Genomic DNA, 17,765 nt, shown 5'->3' with positions numbered 1-17,765 from the left:
TGTGATGTGTTATTGATGAACCAGAAACATAACATTAAATACAGAGACATACTGTGTTACATGCATTTCTCTCACACAATTTGAAACAACGCAATGAACATACCTAATAATCATAACGTTGAACACGTGTAACCCAAAACATGAATAGCTTATGCATTGTAACCCAGAGCAGAAACAAAGTTCTTATCTACAATAGATAAATGGAACTAACTAAATGAATACAATAGCTTTCCATCAGGGCAAACAGGTAACCCGAAATCAAATATACGAAACCACAAAGCATAACACACCACCGGTCGGATTCGCACTGTCATAGGCCCTTCCTTCAAGTCTATTCCAAGTAGACTTCTCGATTCATGAGCATGGAGTGTCTCCCTACATAATTTAAGACCTCTTTACTCCAACTGTTCCAGTAAGAAGCGTCTCTTAAAGATGTATATGATCGCCTGGACACAATTTCCAGCTCTATCAGTCTATACGATACGTTGGCTTTCCTCAAACGAAGTCCGAAGATACGGCGTTTGATCACATTGGAATATCTAAAAACCAGAAAAAATCCTGGATACAATGAAAAAGGAACCTCGCAACACTTACTAAATAATACGAAATTAGATTAGATCATCATAGACCTACAATGTCGGAGAATAGCCAGAGTACTGACCATCCTCTACGCCCGGCTAGTTCAGACATGTCAAAAATGTGGCCCGCGAACCCTATGAATCCGGCCCGCGACGAACTTTGGCAGTTATTTGAATGAAACTGATGTAGATTGTAGGTTTCAAAAAAGATTTCAACATTCAGCCTTAATAGTAAGATTAACGAAGTGTGAAGTAAGTTACTCACAGTGGCTGTTTTTGGGAAGGTATCCGCGAAGATGCCATATAGCATGTGTTTCAGCTCTTGTTTGCTGGCGGCTCCTCAAAGTCGTACTCATATTTTTCCATATTTTCGCCCATTTTCTGACTTTGAGACTTTGTTGAAAATTCGGAAACCATGTATACCACTCGGAATACCATTTACTTCACTTCATTGATGAGGGTACTCTTTACCTAAGCTTCTGAAAAAAATCAGGCCAAAATCTAGAAAAACTTAAAAATCCAAGCACTTGAAAAAGGCGTGAATTGTATGAGGCCTATTAGAAGTTGGTAGTATCTTTTCTTAAAAAAAAGGCCACATAGCTTGCAAATATTTGCCGATATAGTGCTAAAATGATGAGATATAATTATTAGTCATCAGCGTTGTCATGTAGATACGATTCTAGGTCAAACAATAAGTCCTTAATGATTTTTACCAATCGAAAGCACCATGTGGTATAGTGCGTGATGGACAAAACAAAACCTACACCAAATATTTGAATTTTTTAAATGATATACTCTGGTATAAAAAGGTAGAATGTTATTCTCCACATAATCTTCCCACCCAACCTACCCAACACCGCTCAATTGCGGCCCGCGAGCATATTTTCAACAGTAATCCAGCCCGCGACCCTAAACGAGTTTGACATCACTGGTCTAGTTGATAATTCGAAAAAGATCATTGTATTGGATTAGAGCTGCAGTGTCCTAGTTCACCTGGGACCTGGGAGAAAGACAATTTTCTTCTGTGGGTTAACTACTTGTATTTGTACCTTGATTATTAACTTGTCTTCATTAACATTATCATAACAAAACATTATCAAGTTCGTTTTCTTTGAGGATTAAGTGGTAAAAGGGTTGTTAAGCCTACCTTACAAGTTCCATGATTGGATGCTTACCAACAGTTGAACCTAGGATTTAAACCCACTTTTCAGGACACAGTAATATCAAGTTGTTCAAGGAAAGATGTTATTTTTTTAAATATCGGATAGTTAGAAAAAAGTTAACAAAATTTGTTTGTCAAAAGACCTAACGCCCTTTTTAGTTTTATTCCAGCATGCAAACATGTTTAATGTTCAGTACACTAGTTGATGGTTGAACGTATGAAACAAAGGATCGTTGCTTAAATATAATTATCCGTGAAACGAAAGAGCAATTCAAGCATTCATGTATAACACTATGGAACGTGAACATTTCTCTCAACAGTTAAGCGCAGTTAAGCACATTGCAAGGAAGCATACTTTGCATTGAAAATGTTGCCATGCACATTGTGTCCGATTTACGCTCATTATAAAAAAGACAGCAAAGTAAAATTACCTTTTTCCATTCCATTCACCGGAAGTGCTCAGGTAATTCGACAAAATTAGGCATTCATTAAAGGATGCTCCTGGTACAACGGGGACGTGTGTATGCACACATACATCCCTTGCGGCCCATATTTTCCACGGAACAGCGCACAAAACGCCACTTCCCAACGGTAGATAGTGCTGCCGACACATTATGTGCCAACGGCAGCCGTGCCGGGAGAATTATGCCAAGGGTGGGCGTTAAAACCTCTCCCGTTCCAGGGAATACATATACATCCACGCGCACCTGGCCCTGTGAAACAGCCCGCCCCGGGAACGCCCCGGTATTGAGTGCTAGTTTTCCCCTGTGCAACCTGAGCGGCAATTGAACGTTGGTTGGGGGTGGTTCAGGCAGCAAGCGATTCGTTGCCAGCTGGTTGAAAAACATAAAAAAGCCCTAAGAAAAGAAAAAGCAGCTTGCACTGTGCAAAAGGATTTACCGACAAGCTTGTCGGATTGTGGACTTTCCCTTTTTTTGGTTCGTTTTCTGCTGACGCTACGTATCTAAATAGGTAAATTGGACAAATCTTGTGAGTTACAGCGTCTAAAGGGGAGCGAATTGAGGGGAAGAAAAAAAAAACCCGGCAGAAGTAGCAAGAAAATTCATCCTGAATTGCTACTTACGCGGGGCAGGATGTATGTGGCAAGATTGTTGGAGACAAATTTATGCTCGTAACATATGACGCTGTCTTGTGGGGGGCGGAGTGGGTGAGCTGTATGAAAGAAGTCCACCCCAACCCGGTTAGTACCACAGAAATGGGACAAAAAAAGGAAGATTTCCGGTAAAAATCTATTGCACTTGGTACCGTTCGGTCGCTTAGTTCTTTTACTCGATGCTCTCCGCCGTGCGCCGTGAAAAGGGGATTATTTTCGCAACGACGGCACAGTACGACGCGGGACGGTTAAGGGCACTGAACACAGCAGTGAATGGGGGCTTTTCTTTCTTCCGACCGAACGAGTAATCCTTTCTTCACAACTTATTACGTTCGACAAGCGTTATTGCAAGTGGTTTGTTGCAAGTTGGGCTGCACAAAGTGTGCACCATTTTGTGATGTTTTGCAGCATGTGCATGGTGCTGTGCTTGCCGAATCGAATTATGCACGAACAAATGCCACGATGCAGGGTTTTGCAGGAGTTCTCATAGCTGTCGTACACTTTTTTGACTCTTTCTTCCTTGAAATGAACTTAATGTATTGGGAATCGGTCTCTATAGCAACCTTGTTGGACAAATCCAATAGGAATTTCCAAAAAGGGTGCCATGAAATCCAGCTTCCATTATATGAAATTCACTACCCATAAGAAAGAGTCAAGGAAGTGTCCCACTACTAAAAGAACCCCCGGAAAACCCTGTAATGTGGGAAAATACCATTAAAAAGCACCTCCCAAGTAAAGTGTAGCTACAAATTTCTTTCCGCTCTAAATTAAAACCACTCAAACACAACCAAAATCGCTTCGATTTGTTGGAATACATCTCTTATACCATTAAAATATGCGGGCTGCTTTTTTATTTACAAAAATCTTTTATCCTTATACACGGCGATGAACAATTTCATAAACAAAGCCACATTGCCTTTCTCTCTCTGTGTTTTATCCTTGCTTTTGTCTGTCCCCTTTTCGGCCAGCCGTAACACGCAATACTAATAACTCGCACCACAATCACAAGCGAAGCGAGGAGCTCGTCCTGCCCACCAAAACAAACAAATCATCAGCATATGTATAATACTTTTTGAGCACACGGTTAGTTGGTTTTGGTTTGGTTTGGGTTGGTTCACAATGTTCCTTTCCTTTCCGGCTCTACTCACCAACCTGAATCAGTTTGCGTTTGCGTATTTAATCACACCCAATGTTTGTGTGCTTGCCCTGCTCTACGGTTCCGGTTTGCTTTATAGTTATATCTAGATCTCGGTACGCATCAATCGATGCAGCTAAATACATTTCATTTTTTCTTCCTATCTGATTTTCGCTCTATTTATGCGTTTCTTTTTGCCGTTTTTTTTTTGTTTTGCGCATTATCCTGGTGCTTTTGTACATTGCTTAGGGAGGGGGACCTTGCTAGTGGTTGTTTGTATGGGTGGATTGCTTCACCTGCTTGTCCTGTGTTATCAAAGCTCTCGAAACTTAACGATTTTACATACGATTCCTTCAAATTTACGAGCCACTTACGAGGAGTTTATAATCGTAAAAATATCACGCGGGTTTTTCGGTTATTCAGGGACAGATCGGTTCGTTTGCTTACTGTATTTTCTTTTATTTTTTATGGTTCCGGCAGACAACGGTGGCGAGTTTTACGGGCAAGTTTTGCCCGCACTGCTTCAAAGGTGAGATCTTCTCAAATAGGACATTTTGATAGAGTGGTGTAAAATTCCGAATGAAGCGTTGAGTTCAAGTTCGAGTTAAACGTATATGATATATATTTTACTAGCTAGAGAAGGTGTGTAGCTTTTGTGGGACGAAAAATGAAACGAAATACTCACAACACCTATACCACGCATCGCTTCTCAATGCTTTTACGAGCTTAAGGTGCATTGCACTAGTGTGTACAAAAATGAACAATCTAACCTTCTAACCGTCGTTCAGGGCGGGTGTCACCCAGCCATACTTTTCGTGCGTTTTCACCAGCGATCGGAAGGCTTCCTCGGCGGAGCGTCTGTGTGGTGGGAAGAAAATTGCCAAAAATTCAACAACAACAATTATAGGAGGTGTGTTTATAAATATGTCTCATTTCATGTTAAGATTTTTGCACAAATTGGCACACAAAAGAGGAAAAGTATTACACAACGAATAAATACTTACCGGCTAAAGTCCTTCGCCGACTTTGGCTTGCGCGACACACGGCCCTGCCCCTTCACCAGGCTCGCGGCAAACTGCATCAGTATCGCCTCGACCGTGTAGGCACTGGCCCAGCCGCGGGGCGTCAGCAGCTCCATGCAAATCGCACCGCCCTCCATCACGAACCCCTTCTCGATCCGCGGCTCGACGACACGCATAAACGGTGGCGCAAACGGGAAGTTCTCCGGGAACACTAGGTGCAGCAGGATGAAGGGTATGTTCAGCTCGACCAAATCTTCGGCCAGCGGTGAATCGGGATCGATCCGGAACAGCCGTGCGTGCCACTCGTACAGATTATCGTTAATCAGCTCCACCTGCACGGGGAAGGGACGATGGAAACGCACGTTGAGTTCGCGCACGGGTACATGGCACGTTTGGTCACGACTTACCGTAAAGCATGGATCCGTCCGGGAGTGCTGTAACCGTTCGATTTCCTTCAGCTCCTTCATTAGCCGCCTCGACCGAATGGTGGTGTCAAGCGGTTTCGAGACAGGAACGTGCACCATAGTGGTGGTGGTGGGTGCCACAACGCTGGACAAAGGTGAAAGAAATAATAAGGGAAAAATAGATCAAATTCATATGACATTACCAATAATATTGAATGTTTTATAATGAGACATCGTAAATCGTAAAATGTGTGGTAGCAAAAGACGTTTGAGGTTTAGTTGTATCTTCAGACAATAATAGTTCTTTTATCTAGTAAATTGGAAGGATGATAAAGGTAAGAAACGGTTTTTTTTATAAATAAATAAAATCTATTTGTTAGATTAACGCTTTCATGACCATAACATTTCGAAGACTAAATATGCCAATACAATACTTATGTGAATGTATGCTAAGAGAATATCACCAACAGAGTCGTCCAGTTTTGTTCGTTGAGAAATAAATTTGCCAGCTTAAAATACATTTTTTCTCTCTCAATCATCTTATTTTTCATCTGATCTAATCAATAATAATTTAACAACAAAAACAAGACTTTTACAAAGGATTTTTTCCCTAGGTCGTGAATGGTTTCAACATAATATGAAGACGCGTATAAACCCAAACCACAATGAAAATAACCAAACAACATTACAGGGTTTTCCAGGAGTTCTCATAGCTGTGGGACACTTTATAAACACTTTCTTACTTGAAATGAACTTAATGTAATGAGAATTGGACTCTCTAGCAATCTTGTTGGCCAAATCCAATAGGAATTTCCAAGGAGCTTGTTCAAAAAGGGTGCCATAGAGTTCAATTTCCAACGTATGAAGTTCACTTCCAATGGGAAAGAGTCCAGGAAGTGTCCCACAACTATGAGAACCCCTGGAAAACCCTGTAAACTTTGCGCCTGAATGTATGCAATCCTGAATTGAAAGACTGTGTACTATGCACTTACGACTGAGTTTCTTCTTCTTACGACTGAGTTTAAACAAAATAAACAAAAAAAAGTAAATAAAAACACAAAATAATAAACATATAAAATAATAAACTGCAAACAATAATACATATAATGAACAAACAACAATGCAACGATCCGCCTGAGTGTATGCAATCCATATTTCATTCAAAGACTATTTTAGTTGTCTAGTATACTAGTGAAATAAATATTTAAAATCGTCGTACCTTTTGAATAAAAATTGTATCTCAACGAAGTGATCAAAAACAAAACTAACACTGAATACTTTTCACATAACAACATCAAAGCAAATATTTCAAAATGGTTAAGGGATTCTAGTGTTACATTTAAAGAATTAATTGATTAAGAAAACACAAAAAAACTAAACTAAAATAAAGATGACTTAATAAATCAGCAAAACACTTCAGAATAAAGACTAAAATTCTTCAATTTCAGCATCAAGTGAACAACGAAATCAAGTGAATATTTAAAATAAGCTGCAACAAACATTTGCAAGATATTGAACAATGATTCAAAGATTTCAAAGAACAACCAAACTTAATTAAGAAAACGTTACATGATTGCAAGGATGACACCAAAAATGAAACCGAAATGTGTTAATGCTCATCGTTCTTTTTCTCTGCTCAAGTAACTAAAGCAAAAAAAAACACATGCACACGGGCATGAAACACTGCAACATGATATACACGAGCATCCTTAAGCCAACACAAACTCACCATCGTAATCGCCGCATGGGGCTGTCAGTGGTGGCTTTACTGTTGCTGCTACTGCTATTACTGTTGCCACCGGTGCCATTCGACACTGGGGCACCGCCGTTCGCCATCCCACTGCCGGCGACTGCTGCCGTCGGTCCGCCCGACCCACTACCGCCCATCCCGCTCGCACCCGGCCCGGCCGGATGGGCTACGGACGCCGCGGACGGATGGTGATGGTGGGCGGGAAGATGCAGGTGGCTCGAATCGGCGCCCTCGGTCGGGGCGGCCGTGTGGGTGCCGTTGCCATCCTTGTCTTTACTTTCCTTGCTCTTGCTTTCCGAGCTTTTGAAGAACTTCCTAATGGCGGCCGTTACTTTCTCCTTTGATCTGGACGACATTTTGTGCGGGAGCGTTCGGTACGGTGGAACCGGTAGTTCTTTTCCCAGGACCGGCTGTCGGTTGTAATGCTATACCGCGCAAACCGTTCGACGCTTGGGCGTGATGTTTGGACAGGGTGTGTTTTTGGGGAGGGGAGGGTACGAACCGAAAATCCGTCTGTCCGGGACGGTTTGGGCTCTCGGCAGGCGGCGCTAGATGTGGGCAAAAGTCACCTCAAGACAAGCTTTACAGCTTTTTCCTTCCAGTGTTTCGTCGGCGTTTCTTTTTCTGTGCCTCCTCTCGTTCAAACAAACCGACCCCAAGCCAGCACAGTTAAACGGTCGCTCGTGTAATGTGTGTTTGCGTTCGGTGCAGGCAAAATATTAGTGTAAACTTTAGCGCTTGCCTTTCGTCCGGGTGAAACGTTTCTGTACGCGCCAACTGCACCGCACAACGGTTGACGGATCGAACTGAAGAAAGTTCACTGCTGTTGCTGCTGCTGCTGCTATTGCTTCCTTCCTTCGACTTTCGAACTGTTTGTGATTTGGTTATCTTTATTTCAACATTTCCAACTCGGTTCCGTTGCGAGGTTTTACGTCACGGGGCCTGCAGCCGCTTTGCTCGGTTGCCGGTTGCCCTGGAGAGTAAGAAAAACAACAAAAAAAGGAAAGGAAGATACCATAAAGTTCTACTGTCATGGATATTGATTTCGCTTCACTCCCAGGCCCTGCTACATTTGCTTCTGCATAACAACGGAAAAGGTTCCATTTGGAATGTGGTTCGGGAAAAAAAAATGGAAAACATTCACCGTAACGTTGCAAGATAAACAGAAACGCGCTTGAGTCGATGTTTTCCCCTTAACATGTGTGTATGTTTTTCGGGGTTTTCTTTTGCGTCAGACATGAGGTGGTTTTGCGTTTGGTGTGCATTTAAAAGCTCACCGGCATTTTCACAATAAAAAACAACGTTTTTAAAATGAACTTTTTGGGGATAAATGCCTGTTATTGCTGTTCGTATTCTTTTATCCAAATTTGCAGTATAAATCTCAATTAAGCGATACATTTTCGCTACGTTCTTGGGATCTGCATCATCATAGCTCTTTGTTTAAAATATATTATTTACAATAGCAATCCACAACCGAACTTGAGAGCAAATTTAAGATGGTAGAATAAATTAGCAACAAACATTTTTTAATAAATTCTGCTCAGTTACGAAAATAATATTTTTTCTAACAAAACCAAAATAAATGTAATAGATAGTTTGAAACAATTGTTTTTAATTACATCAAACCATGTTAAAAATATTACCAAATTGCTTTGAAAATCTTAACAACAAATGCTCTTAATGAAATAAAATCACACTTGAAAGTTTCAAAGAAGAAACAATCTTTTAGTAAGCAATCTTTGCTGATAATCAGTAAATGTTCAGTTTGGCTTGTGTATAAAAACTCTTTCATTATAACACATGATATAACGATATCAACACTAATTCACATTCAGACTATAAAAGCGCTTGAAACGAGACCAAACCATCGCCATTCCTTCCATCCAATCCAGCTCTGGGAACATTCCTGTAACGAAACAAAACGAGAGAAAGAGAGAGAGAGAGAGAAACAAAACGTTATTACATGTTTATTAAAAATAGTTGCAAACTAACATAAATTAATCTACCAAGACAACACAATAAGAGCTGCCCATTCATTCGGTTACAACTCTATCCACCCAGCTAGCTTTCGAGACTCGAGCATTCTTCCCATTAAATCATTCATAATCACATCGTCCTGCGCCAGCTCTGTGCCAGCGCGCATAACGAGCACTGCAACCTGCAGCGGCAGATGGACAGTTTACCAGTATTTGCCGTTGCACAGAGGGCAAACACGTTCCGTTCGGTCGTAAATTACGATTCCAATTAAGGCTTAATTCAATACATCCACCGGTAGTAAATGTTGCAATCATAAGAGCAACGACGAGCAGATCGGGTGCAGTTGGCCAGCCAAGAATGTATTATTCAAAAGGACGACTGACCTAGTTTGGGCCGATGTGCCAGAGCGAAGGATCCGGTCACGGGGCCGGTACCAGAGAGATAGCTTAAACAGCAATTTAATCGCTTTTTGATTTAAATGAATAGTTGTACAGATATCGTGGCGGATTAGGCTCGAACGCGCATAAGCACGGTTTAATGGAGAGAATGATGATGAGATTGTGATAGGCTTAGCGTGCGTATATTTATTGCCGATAGGGTGTCGTACAGTGTGGGATTGTTTTACATTTAGTTGGACGAGCAGACAGTAACTGTAGCATGCACCGTTTTTCCAATAGGAATGACAGAAAAGGTTGTGTTGCGAAGTTGAGAGTTTTATAACATCAGCCACCGAAATTGCAATGATTTATTTGTCAACGCGCAAACTAGTTTAAAATGGCTCAACCTACAACTCAACCACCAGGCAAGTAAAACATTTTCTAACTCTCATTTGCAGTGACAATGTTAAACTTTTTGTTCCCCTTTTTCTGCTGTCTGCAAAGTATCATGATCTCACATTCATCACTCATCAGCTTGACGTAGACAAATACTGGCAAACTTTATCCTGCCCCGGTATGGCATGGCGGGATCGGCAAACGCAAACCTAGCTGCAATGTTTCACCGTTTACCCTTCAAACAAGCGAAAGGGAGTAGCGAAAGCGAAAGAAAAACAGCCCGCAAGCATCGGGACAGCTCGACAGGAGAGCAAAACCAACCCACCGATCCTAGGACCAACCAGCAGGACAGTTGACGATGAATGTCATGTGACGTTGCCTGCTGCTGCTGCTGCTGCCATTGCAGCTGGTAAGCTGTGGGATGCAGCTAGAATAAAGCTATTTATGCAAAAACTAATAAACTACAGGTGAGGCCTGAGATGCACCGAGAGCGCAACGACGAAGCGAAGGGGAAAATGCGGAAAAGCGTTCAACACACACAAACTGAACCGGGCAGAGGGCATAAGGAACACACACAACGGATGACGGGCGGCGAGGGATGGTTGTCGTTCCTGTTTCATATCAAATTAGTGAACCACCAGGCAAAGGACGAGGTTAACGAATGCGGTCAACCTTCCCGGTCGCCTAAAGTGTAGACATTTTGTGGATCGTTCTATTTGCACTGGAGTGTGGAGAGCAAAAACAGTGCGGGAGGAGTGAAAAAAAAAACGAATCTAAAGTTATTCCATTGCCAAATGTGCTTTAGCGTGGGAGGATTGGTTTTGGGTTGGCCCAGCGCCTGATGTTATGCAAAGTGGTTTTATGTTTATTTATTTTCCTATTTCTAATGCAAAATGTTGCTCAAACAGTCAACAACCAACGCTGCGAATGCTGTTTCTGTAACACTAGCAGTTGCAAAAAATTGCATACTTTTAGGCGTTTTATTCTTTATGCTTAATGGGAAATCTAGTTATCGACCTCTTTTTCCTATTGGAAACTGCCATTAAAGCTTACGTTGTTCTGTGAAACACACTAGATTTGAGATTTTGAGATTATGTCCGTCTCAAAAAATGAAATTTTTTTAATGACCCAACCACATCGCTTCGAAGGACACGACCTTTACCATCACGTAGATAAAATAAATAAAACGATTATGCTTTCCTCACTCCCCCCTCCACTCACCCAACGAACGGGTCGTCCCCAAAACAAACAGAATGGCAGCTCATTATGCTTTTAATGGGACCGGTTAAAAAAATCCAATTCGCAAAGCAGATGCTCGATGGCCCGGAATGATAATGTAAAAACTATTTTCTAACCATCAAGCACGCACCACGAACAACGAGGCAGAGGGTAGGTAACCGGTGACATGATGTTTATCTTCTGTTCACCGGCACAACAGCAGACGCACCCGCCAGTTGGTTTAGCAGCCAAAGTGTGCTGTAAGAGGGAGCCCGGGAGCCAAGCGAACAAAGATCCAAGATCGGCATCAGTAGTGAAACGGGGATCGCTTTACGGGTTTGAAAATTGCCATTTTTATTGCTCAATTTAGTGTTCGGCCATCGAGCACAGCGTTGGATGAAGGTTGTCCCTTTCCCGGTATGGCCCGGCAGCAGGAGAACGTTACCAGCCTCATGAAAATAAATAGTCCCCGTCGGCCCGGTTCGTTGCGCATGGGGATGGTTGGGGGCTTTTGTTTGTTTGTTTCCGGCATCAGTCATATGCCGCCTGACGGGAAGCGTATCGTTAAAGCGTTTTTAAAGTTTAGTTTTTGATTTTTGTGAGCTTTACAAGAAATGAAATTTTAAGGAAGAAAAAAGTGTAAATGAATTAGATTTTAAAGACTTTTCAAAGAATTTTTTGAGTTATAAGGTAAGCTTAACAAAAACATAAAAAATAAATAAACTCATAACGGATATATAACTTCCAAGAATATATAACATCTGTAAAACTTTATTGCAGTATTACCGAAACCGATAAAGCCTATAAGCAGCTTTGTGCAGCTTTGTAAGTGTACTCCATAAAACTGTCCAATAAGATAGAAAAGTAACATTGTGTAAGGATTAATCTCCATTCTTTTTTTTTTAAATCAAACTTATTTCTCAACTTCCTCTCACACATAAAACCATACATCCCAATTCCCCTCCTGAATGATGGGCAGCAGTGTAAGGTTCAATCCTGTGACATTTGCAGCTGCTTGGTGCGTTGTTTTATGCAGCAAGAGAGAAAGAGAGCGAGAGATAGTACTCGTAAATTGCACATGCACTCACGAGTTTTTTTTCCATTATGGCAAAAGAGTGCTTGTTACTAGTCAGTTTTTGCATTACGCCGTCGATTGCTCTCCCCAGTACACCAGTTTCGGTTTTATGGGCTTGATTTCCGTTTCACCTAGTTTGCAAAAAAATGGGGTTGCGCAAAAAAAAAGATCAGGTAGAACAAAAAAAAAACAATAGGCAAAATTGACAGTGCAAACGGGGGCAACAGAAAAAAGGACACTCGAGAAACTAGACACTCGACAGCTAATGGAAACCATCCATCATGGAATGCATACCCCGTTGCGCATCGACGAGTAGACTTATGCGGGCAACAGGAACAGGACGCGCACACGCAACGCAAACAGCGCGCATACACGTGCGGCGGAAAGGAAGCGAACGCAGCATGGCGAAAGGTCACCGCGCTAGTCTAATATCGCGCTCGCTGATGTATGTATGTGAGTGAGTGTGTGCACAGTTTTTTGAACAAACAAAGCATGATTGCAGTAGAAAGCAAATGGGGGGAAAAAAGGTAAAAAATGAAGGAAAAACTCCAAGTTGATCCTTTCCCCGAGCGCGAGTGCAACATTGGTGCACATGGTGAGCGGTGATTCTTTTCCTCGTTTTTATCGCTGTTCGAGATCTGGCTCAATTGAATGTGTGTACGTGGTAGTGTGTATAGGGCTGTACACTCGAAAAGGGAACGAACACGCTGAAACCATTCAGTGTCCGATCGATGACGAGAAGAATAATGGGAGTGTTTCAACGACGACGACAACGACGACGGGTTTTATTGTGTGTATCGTGTGCCAAGCAAGGGGAAGGAATTGCCTAGTTCCACCCAGAAGGAAATGGGCTCGGATGGGTTTGAAAAGCTTTGTCAACGACCTCTCTCTGCGTCTGCTTCATTCATGCGAGAATGTCAATTTTGATGTAATAAATATTTAGATTAATGATTGGCATTCAAAGTTGTAGCAAAGGCTGTACGCATGAAGCAGCATATCGGCGTAAAAATTGTGTGCCTGTGCTTTGGTGCTGCGTGATGACATAAATCATCGTGTCATGCGGTACACACTTGCAACTGTCACTTATAGAAACACGCCTATTGTTGTACTGCTGGTTTTACATAATCATTTTTTTTGTCGGCTGAATGTACTTAGCAAATGCTATTAGTGTGGTAAAAAACAAGCATATCGAGCTGAATCAGTACTAAACCAGAGCGGAGCAGGAACCAATTAATTATTCTTTGCTCGATTGTGGTGTAGTCTGTGGTTTTCTCGGAAGGGTTTACATTTTTTATGCTGACAAATTGATAACCCTGGTAGTGGTTGTTATTGTGGTCTTGCGTTCATTTGATCGAATAGACAATGTTTTTTTGTTGTGATTGACCAGCTGATCAAACATGTTTTTTATTGAAATGTTCTGTGTAGACGAGCAGAAAATTCTCTTTTGCTGTACACATTAATATATTCTCAAAATACAATATTTTAAATCATTTTCAGTGTTCATTTCAACCAAATCAAATTGTTAATTGATTGTTTTTCAATTGAAATATTTTATTTATATTACTTTTTTACTAGGTACAAAGTTTCGCATCGTCTCAGCTTTTATTTATTGGACAAGGTTATAAGCTCATTTTTTAAATTTTACGATACATCCTATATTTATACATTATTAATAATATTATTTTCGCTCAATGAACAAGATAATTTAAAAGATTTAATCCAAAGTTTAGAATGTTTTTACCTGTATAAACAAAACGGTTTAGAAGCCCATGTAAAATGCATTTTTATGTTATATGCTTATTGTATCGTGCTTATTGTATTGTCTTATTGTGAACAAAATGTAATTCAAAATGCTTCGAACACCACCAAATGTAAATCAAACGTTTCCAACTGAAATTGATAAATATAGCAAAAATGTGTACAAAACCACTCCATTAAACAAAAAGAATTATTTTTTACAAGCAAAAAAGCTAAGAAATAACAAAACATCATGTATTTAAATAGTAATTAATTACATCTTGCTTCATAATACAAATTGGACTCAAAAGTTACTTTACTTAACGTTATTTTACAAATAAAGATACCTAATAAATTTCATAGAGAGTAAAAGGAAAAAAACAACTCAATCAGATAGTACAATTTACCTTCTAAAACATGATGAATATCTAAATTATCTAAATTATCATGAATATCTAAATTTTAAATTAGATGAACATGAATTTAGGAATCAAATTCGATGGAGACGCCAGGTTGCTTTTAACATGTTGTTATTTTCAACAAGCCTGGTAAGCCTCTGAATATGAAAACGGCACGGTGGGTCTATTCATAGGAGAATATATCCCAAAGATCGTATACGTAGAAGAAGAAGAATCTATTTTCAACAAATCAGAATGTACGTAAATATTATAACCAGATTTGAACCATATTTCAGTTATTTGTGAACCAGTTGTCATTAATTGATAAAGCTACTGGCTGAAAATCCTACTCGGTATTAGTTTGAATCATAACCTGCTACCTCTAAGTAATACGGCAAAGCCGTCCCTACTGAATAAAAAAAAAACTGCTACCTCAACATGTTAATATTCTAATCCGCAAAATGTTAATACCTGTTGTATTGCAATTGTTTGATCATCTACCATATGTACCCAATAAGTGTCCTTCTGCTGAATTTGCGATGTCAATTGTGTTCAAATGACTGTGACGAAATTGCCACAAATATTTGAAACGTACCCTAAAGGGTGTCCTTAACTTTATCCATACAAAACATCTGCTAAACTCTACAAGAAAGCGACAGAACGCATAAAGTCATTTTACAACCCTTTCTTACGCACACGTTTCCGGCACACACTTAATCATTGTCATCGTGTCTATCTACGACAGGCGTCTATCAAAGAAAATCTATCATTCCACCCCACCGGGTGTGCTTCCTTCTTATCATCCGCCCCGGATCGATGGGGTTGAACGATTTCGGAGCGTATTTTACGCCCAGTTTCGCGTCGTGCGCCCGTTCCCGCCACGGCAGCAGGCCGCTGACCCATTTATCGTACGCATCGAAGGGTGCCCTTTTTTCGCAGCCAGCCGGTGTTGTCCCGCATCTACTTATGATCTGTCAAGGCCGTGTAACGTGATTTATTTCTGGAAACATTTCATGAATTCATGTATAAAGCCAACGCACGCGCTATCAGCCGCCACGTACGCTCATCACCCACACACGCCTGTCCTTTTGCTTTGGATTTCGGTAAACTAAATGCGCCTACGAATTCCACGCTTTTCTGCCACGTTTGCTTCTTCTTTTGGCGTTCCACTCACACACACACACACACACAATACAGCGCGTGCGGGGAGCGTCATGGTTGGAGTTGGACCGCTGAAAGCAATGGTAGCAATGTTTGTTTTCTGTTCCTTTCTTTTTGCTTCTTTTTATAGTCACACTGCCATGGGTGTACCATTTAGATGGGACGCTTTTTCTCTCCCCAAAAACGCCTCCTCCTTCCGAACGATCCATCAACGATCAATGAATTCAGAACACACACCACCACACACTGCAATGCTAGAGCATGTGTGAGTGTGCCTGTGTGTGTGTGGGTTGGATATTTTGGGATGAGCTCGTTTTACAAGGACGGCCGAAAAGAATCGTCCGGAGCGAAAAACTAGAGCGAAAGAAACACGATCGATTCCTAACCTCTCACCTGCTGCGAGGTGGAAGTTTTCACCCCGCACCCCCAAGGTTGGCTAACCCCCGGGTAATGATGGGGAGCCGGCATGAGACAGGGAGAAGCTCGTCGATGGATTACGACAAGCCTATATTGATTGGATTTTGAAATCGAAATGAAATTCTTTTGAAAACACCACTCACTCGGTGGTGGAGGCGTTTTTTTCTTCTCTCCACCCAGCTCAACGGTTAGCCCTCGTCAGGATGTTTGTTTGTTTGCTCGAGTGAATCCAATAAAACTGACGACCGCACACCAATGCACACAAACACACACACATACACAGACGAAAACGTTTTCTTCTCCCTTTGGAATGCCATTTCCTACCGGTGCTTCGCTTTTAAGCTCGTAGGTTTGATTACACCGAACCCCAGCGAAGAAACACAGAACATGGGCTTTACGGCCACAATAAAGCACGGCTCGAAGGTACGTGCTTCGGCGGTACAAATCGAGTGGAACGCTTTGCATTTTATTTAAATCGCTCTCCCACAACCGTAAGCTACGTAGTAGTAGTAGTGGTCATCGAGACTGGTTGTAATTGAGGCTGGTGCGGTGCGGCCGCCGAGACGAGCTGGCTAAGGGAACGAGTACATCGATGCCCAATTTATGCACCATTTAAATCCTCGTACCGAATCGATCGATCTTCGATAGAGGGTAGCGTGTGAGCGAGTGCATTTTTTTTTGTTTTTAATTTGTGAAAGAACGAAAACATGGTAGAAAAGCACAATATTCCACCCTCCGTATGGTTGTAAACCTTCGGTTTGGTGCAGCTTACCACTTAAACAATTCATTTTTCACTTCTTACACAGCAGAGCCGCTTGTCCGCCGTTCCGTACGTTGAGCCTGTCGAAAGTTTAATGCCTCGCTTCAATCGGTGCATGATTTATGGTAAAAGTTTCCTCTAAATCTACCTTCCTGCTGTATGCCTGTGAGCTGCATACAGATGTGGTGGTGGTGGTGGTGGTGGTGGTCCGCTTCAAAAGAGCGCAAACGAGATGAATAGGGATGAGAATGTGAAAAATGTTATCGAGAAACTCGAGAATCACGAAAAAAGCAGCACGGACCGAAATTTGCATTACCAAAGTGCATGTGCCCATGTCGGAGCTTGCACAGGCGAACTTTGCGCTGTAACAAGCATGCATAAGAGATTCGGCACGTTGCGCTTGTCGAGGCGTTGAGGGGTTTTTTTTTTAGTTTTACTTTTCGGAATGGGGTGTTCGGTAGAAGATTTAGGATGGTGTTACAAGCTCGAAATCGAAAATGTTTCTAGGATTAGCTTTTATGGTGGAAGGTGGAAGGAAAAAAAAGTACAGGTTTACATAAGCTTACATCACATTTGCATGTAGATGAGCGATTATTTTTAAATTGAAATTTTGTTTCAGGTTAGCTATACGAATTTGGATTGCTGTAATTTGCAGTAAAATCAAAGTTTCAAAGAATGTTAATTTAATTAGGATTGGACGACTTGAATCTTGCAAATGCTTCAGTTTAAAGAAACTACAAAAAAAAAGATTTTGTCAGCATTGCGAAGTCATATGAGCATTACGAGTAAAATAATCTCTCTATTACAATATTTAGAAGAAAAATGGTCTTGATGTTAATAGTTCTTCAAACAAATGCATGCGTTTTTCAAGGATGAAGAAACACACCTGGCTTGTCTTTCATGATAAACGATAATAATATATATTTGAATTATTTGAGCCGGTCTCGTAGTACAGTCGTCAACTCGTACGACTTAACAACATGCCCGTCATGGGTTCGATCCCCAAATAGACCGCGCCGCCATACGTAGGACTGACTATCCTGCTATGGGGGGGAACCAATTAGTCACTGAAAGCCAAGCCCAC

At 41.3% G+C, this 17,765-nt stretch overlaps 1 protein-coding gene across 2 annotated transcripts in view; it reads right to left on the bottom strand.

Annotated features, from left to right (window-relative positions):
- Positions 1–3,651: 3,651 nt before the first annotated feature.
- The window catches only part of LOC120957566 (ubiquitin-conjugating enzyme E2Q-like protein 1), a 40,508-nt gene continuing 26,394 nt past the window's right edge, over positions 3,652–17,765 (bottom strand). For both annotated transcript variants that reach the window (XM_040379838.2, XM_040379837.2), the window contains exons 2-5: positions 7,145–8,138; positions 5,419–5,560; positions 4,994–5,343; positions 3,652–4,847 (exon numbers count right to left, since the gene is read on the bottom strand). In XM_040379838.2, coding sequence (XP_040235772.1) covers positions 4,763–4,847; positions 4,994–5,343; positions 5,419–5,560; positions 7,145–7,521 — 954 coding nt within the window. In that variant the 5' untranslated portion in view covers positions 7,522–8,138 and the 3' untranslated portion in view covers positions 3,652–4,762. The remainder of the gene's footprint in view (positions 4,848–4,993; positions 5,344–5,418; positions 5,561–7,144; positions 8,139–17,765) is intronic.

Source organism: Anopheles coluzzii, chromosome 3, assembly GCF_943734685.1.
Source record: "Anopheles coluzzii chromosome 3, AcolN3, whole genome shotgun sequence".
In the NCBI taxonomy this organism is placed as follows: domain Eukaryota; kingdom Metazoa; phylum Arthropoda; class Insecta; order Diptera; family Culicidae; genus Anopheles; species Anopheles coluzzii.
The sequence above is the reverse complement of the archived record's forward strand: the minus strand, read 5'-3'. Positions and strand labels throughout refer to the sequence as shown.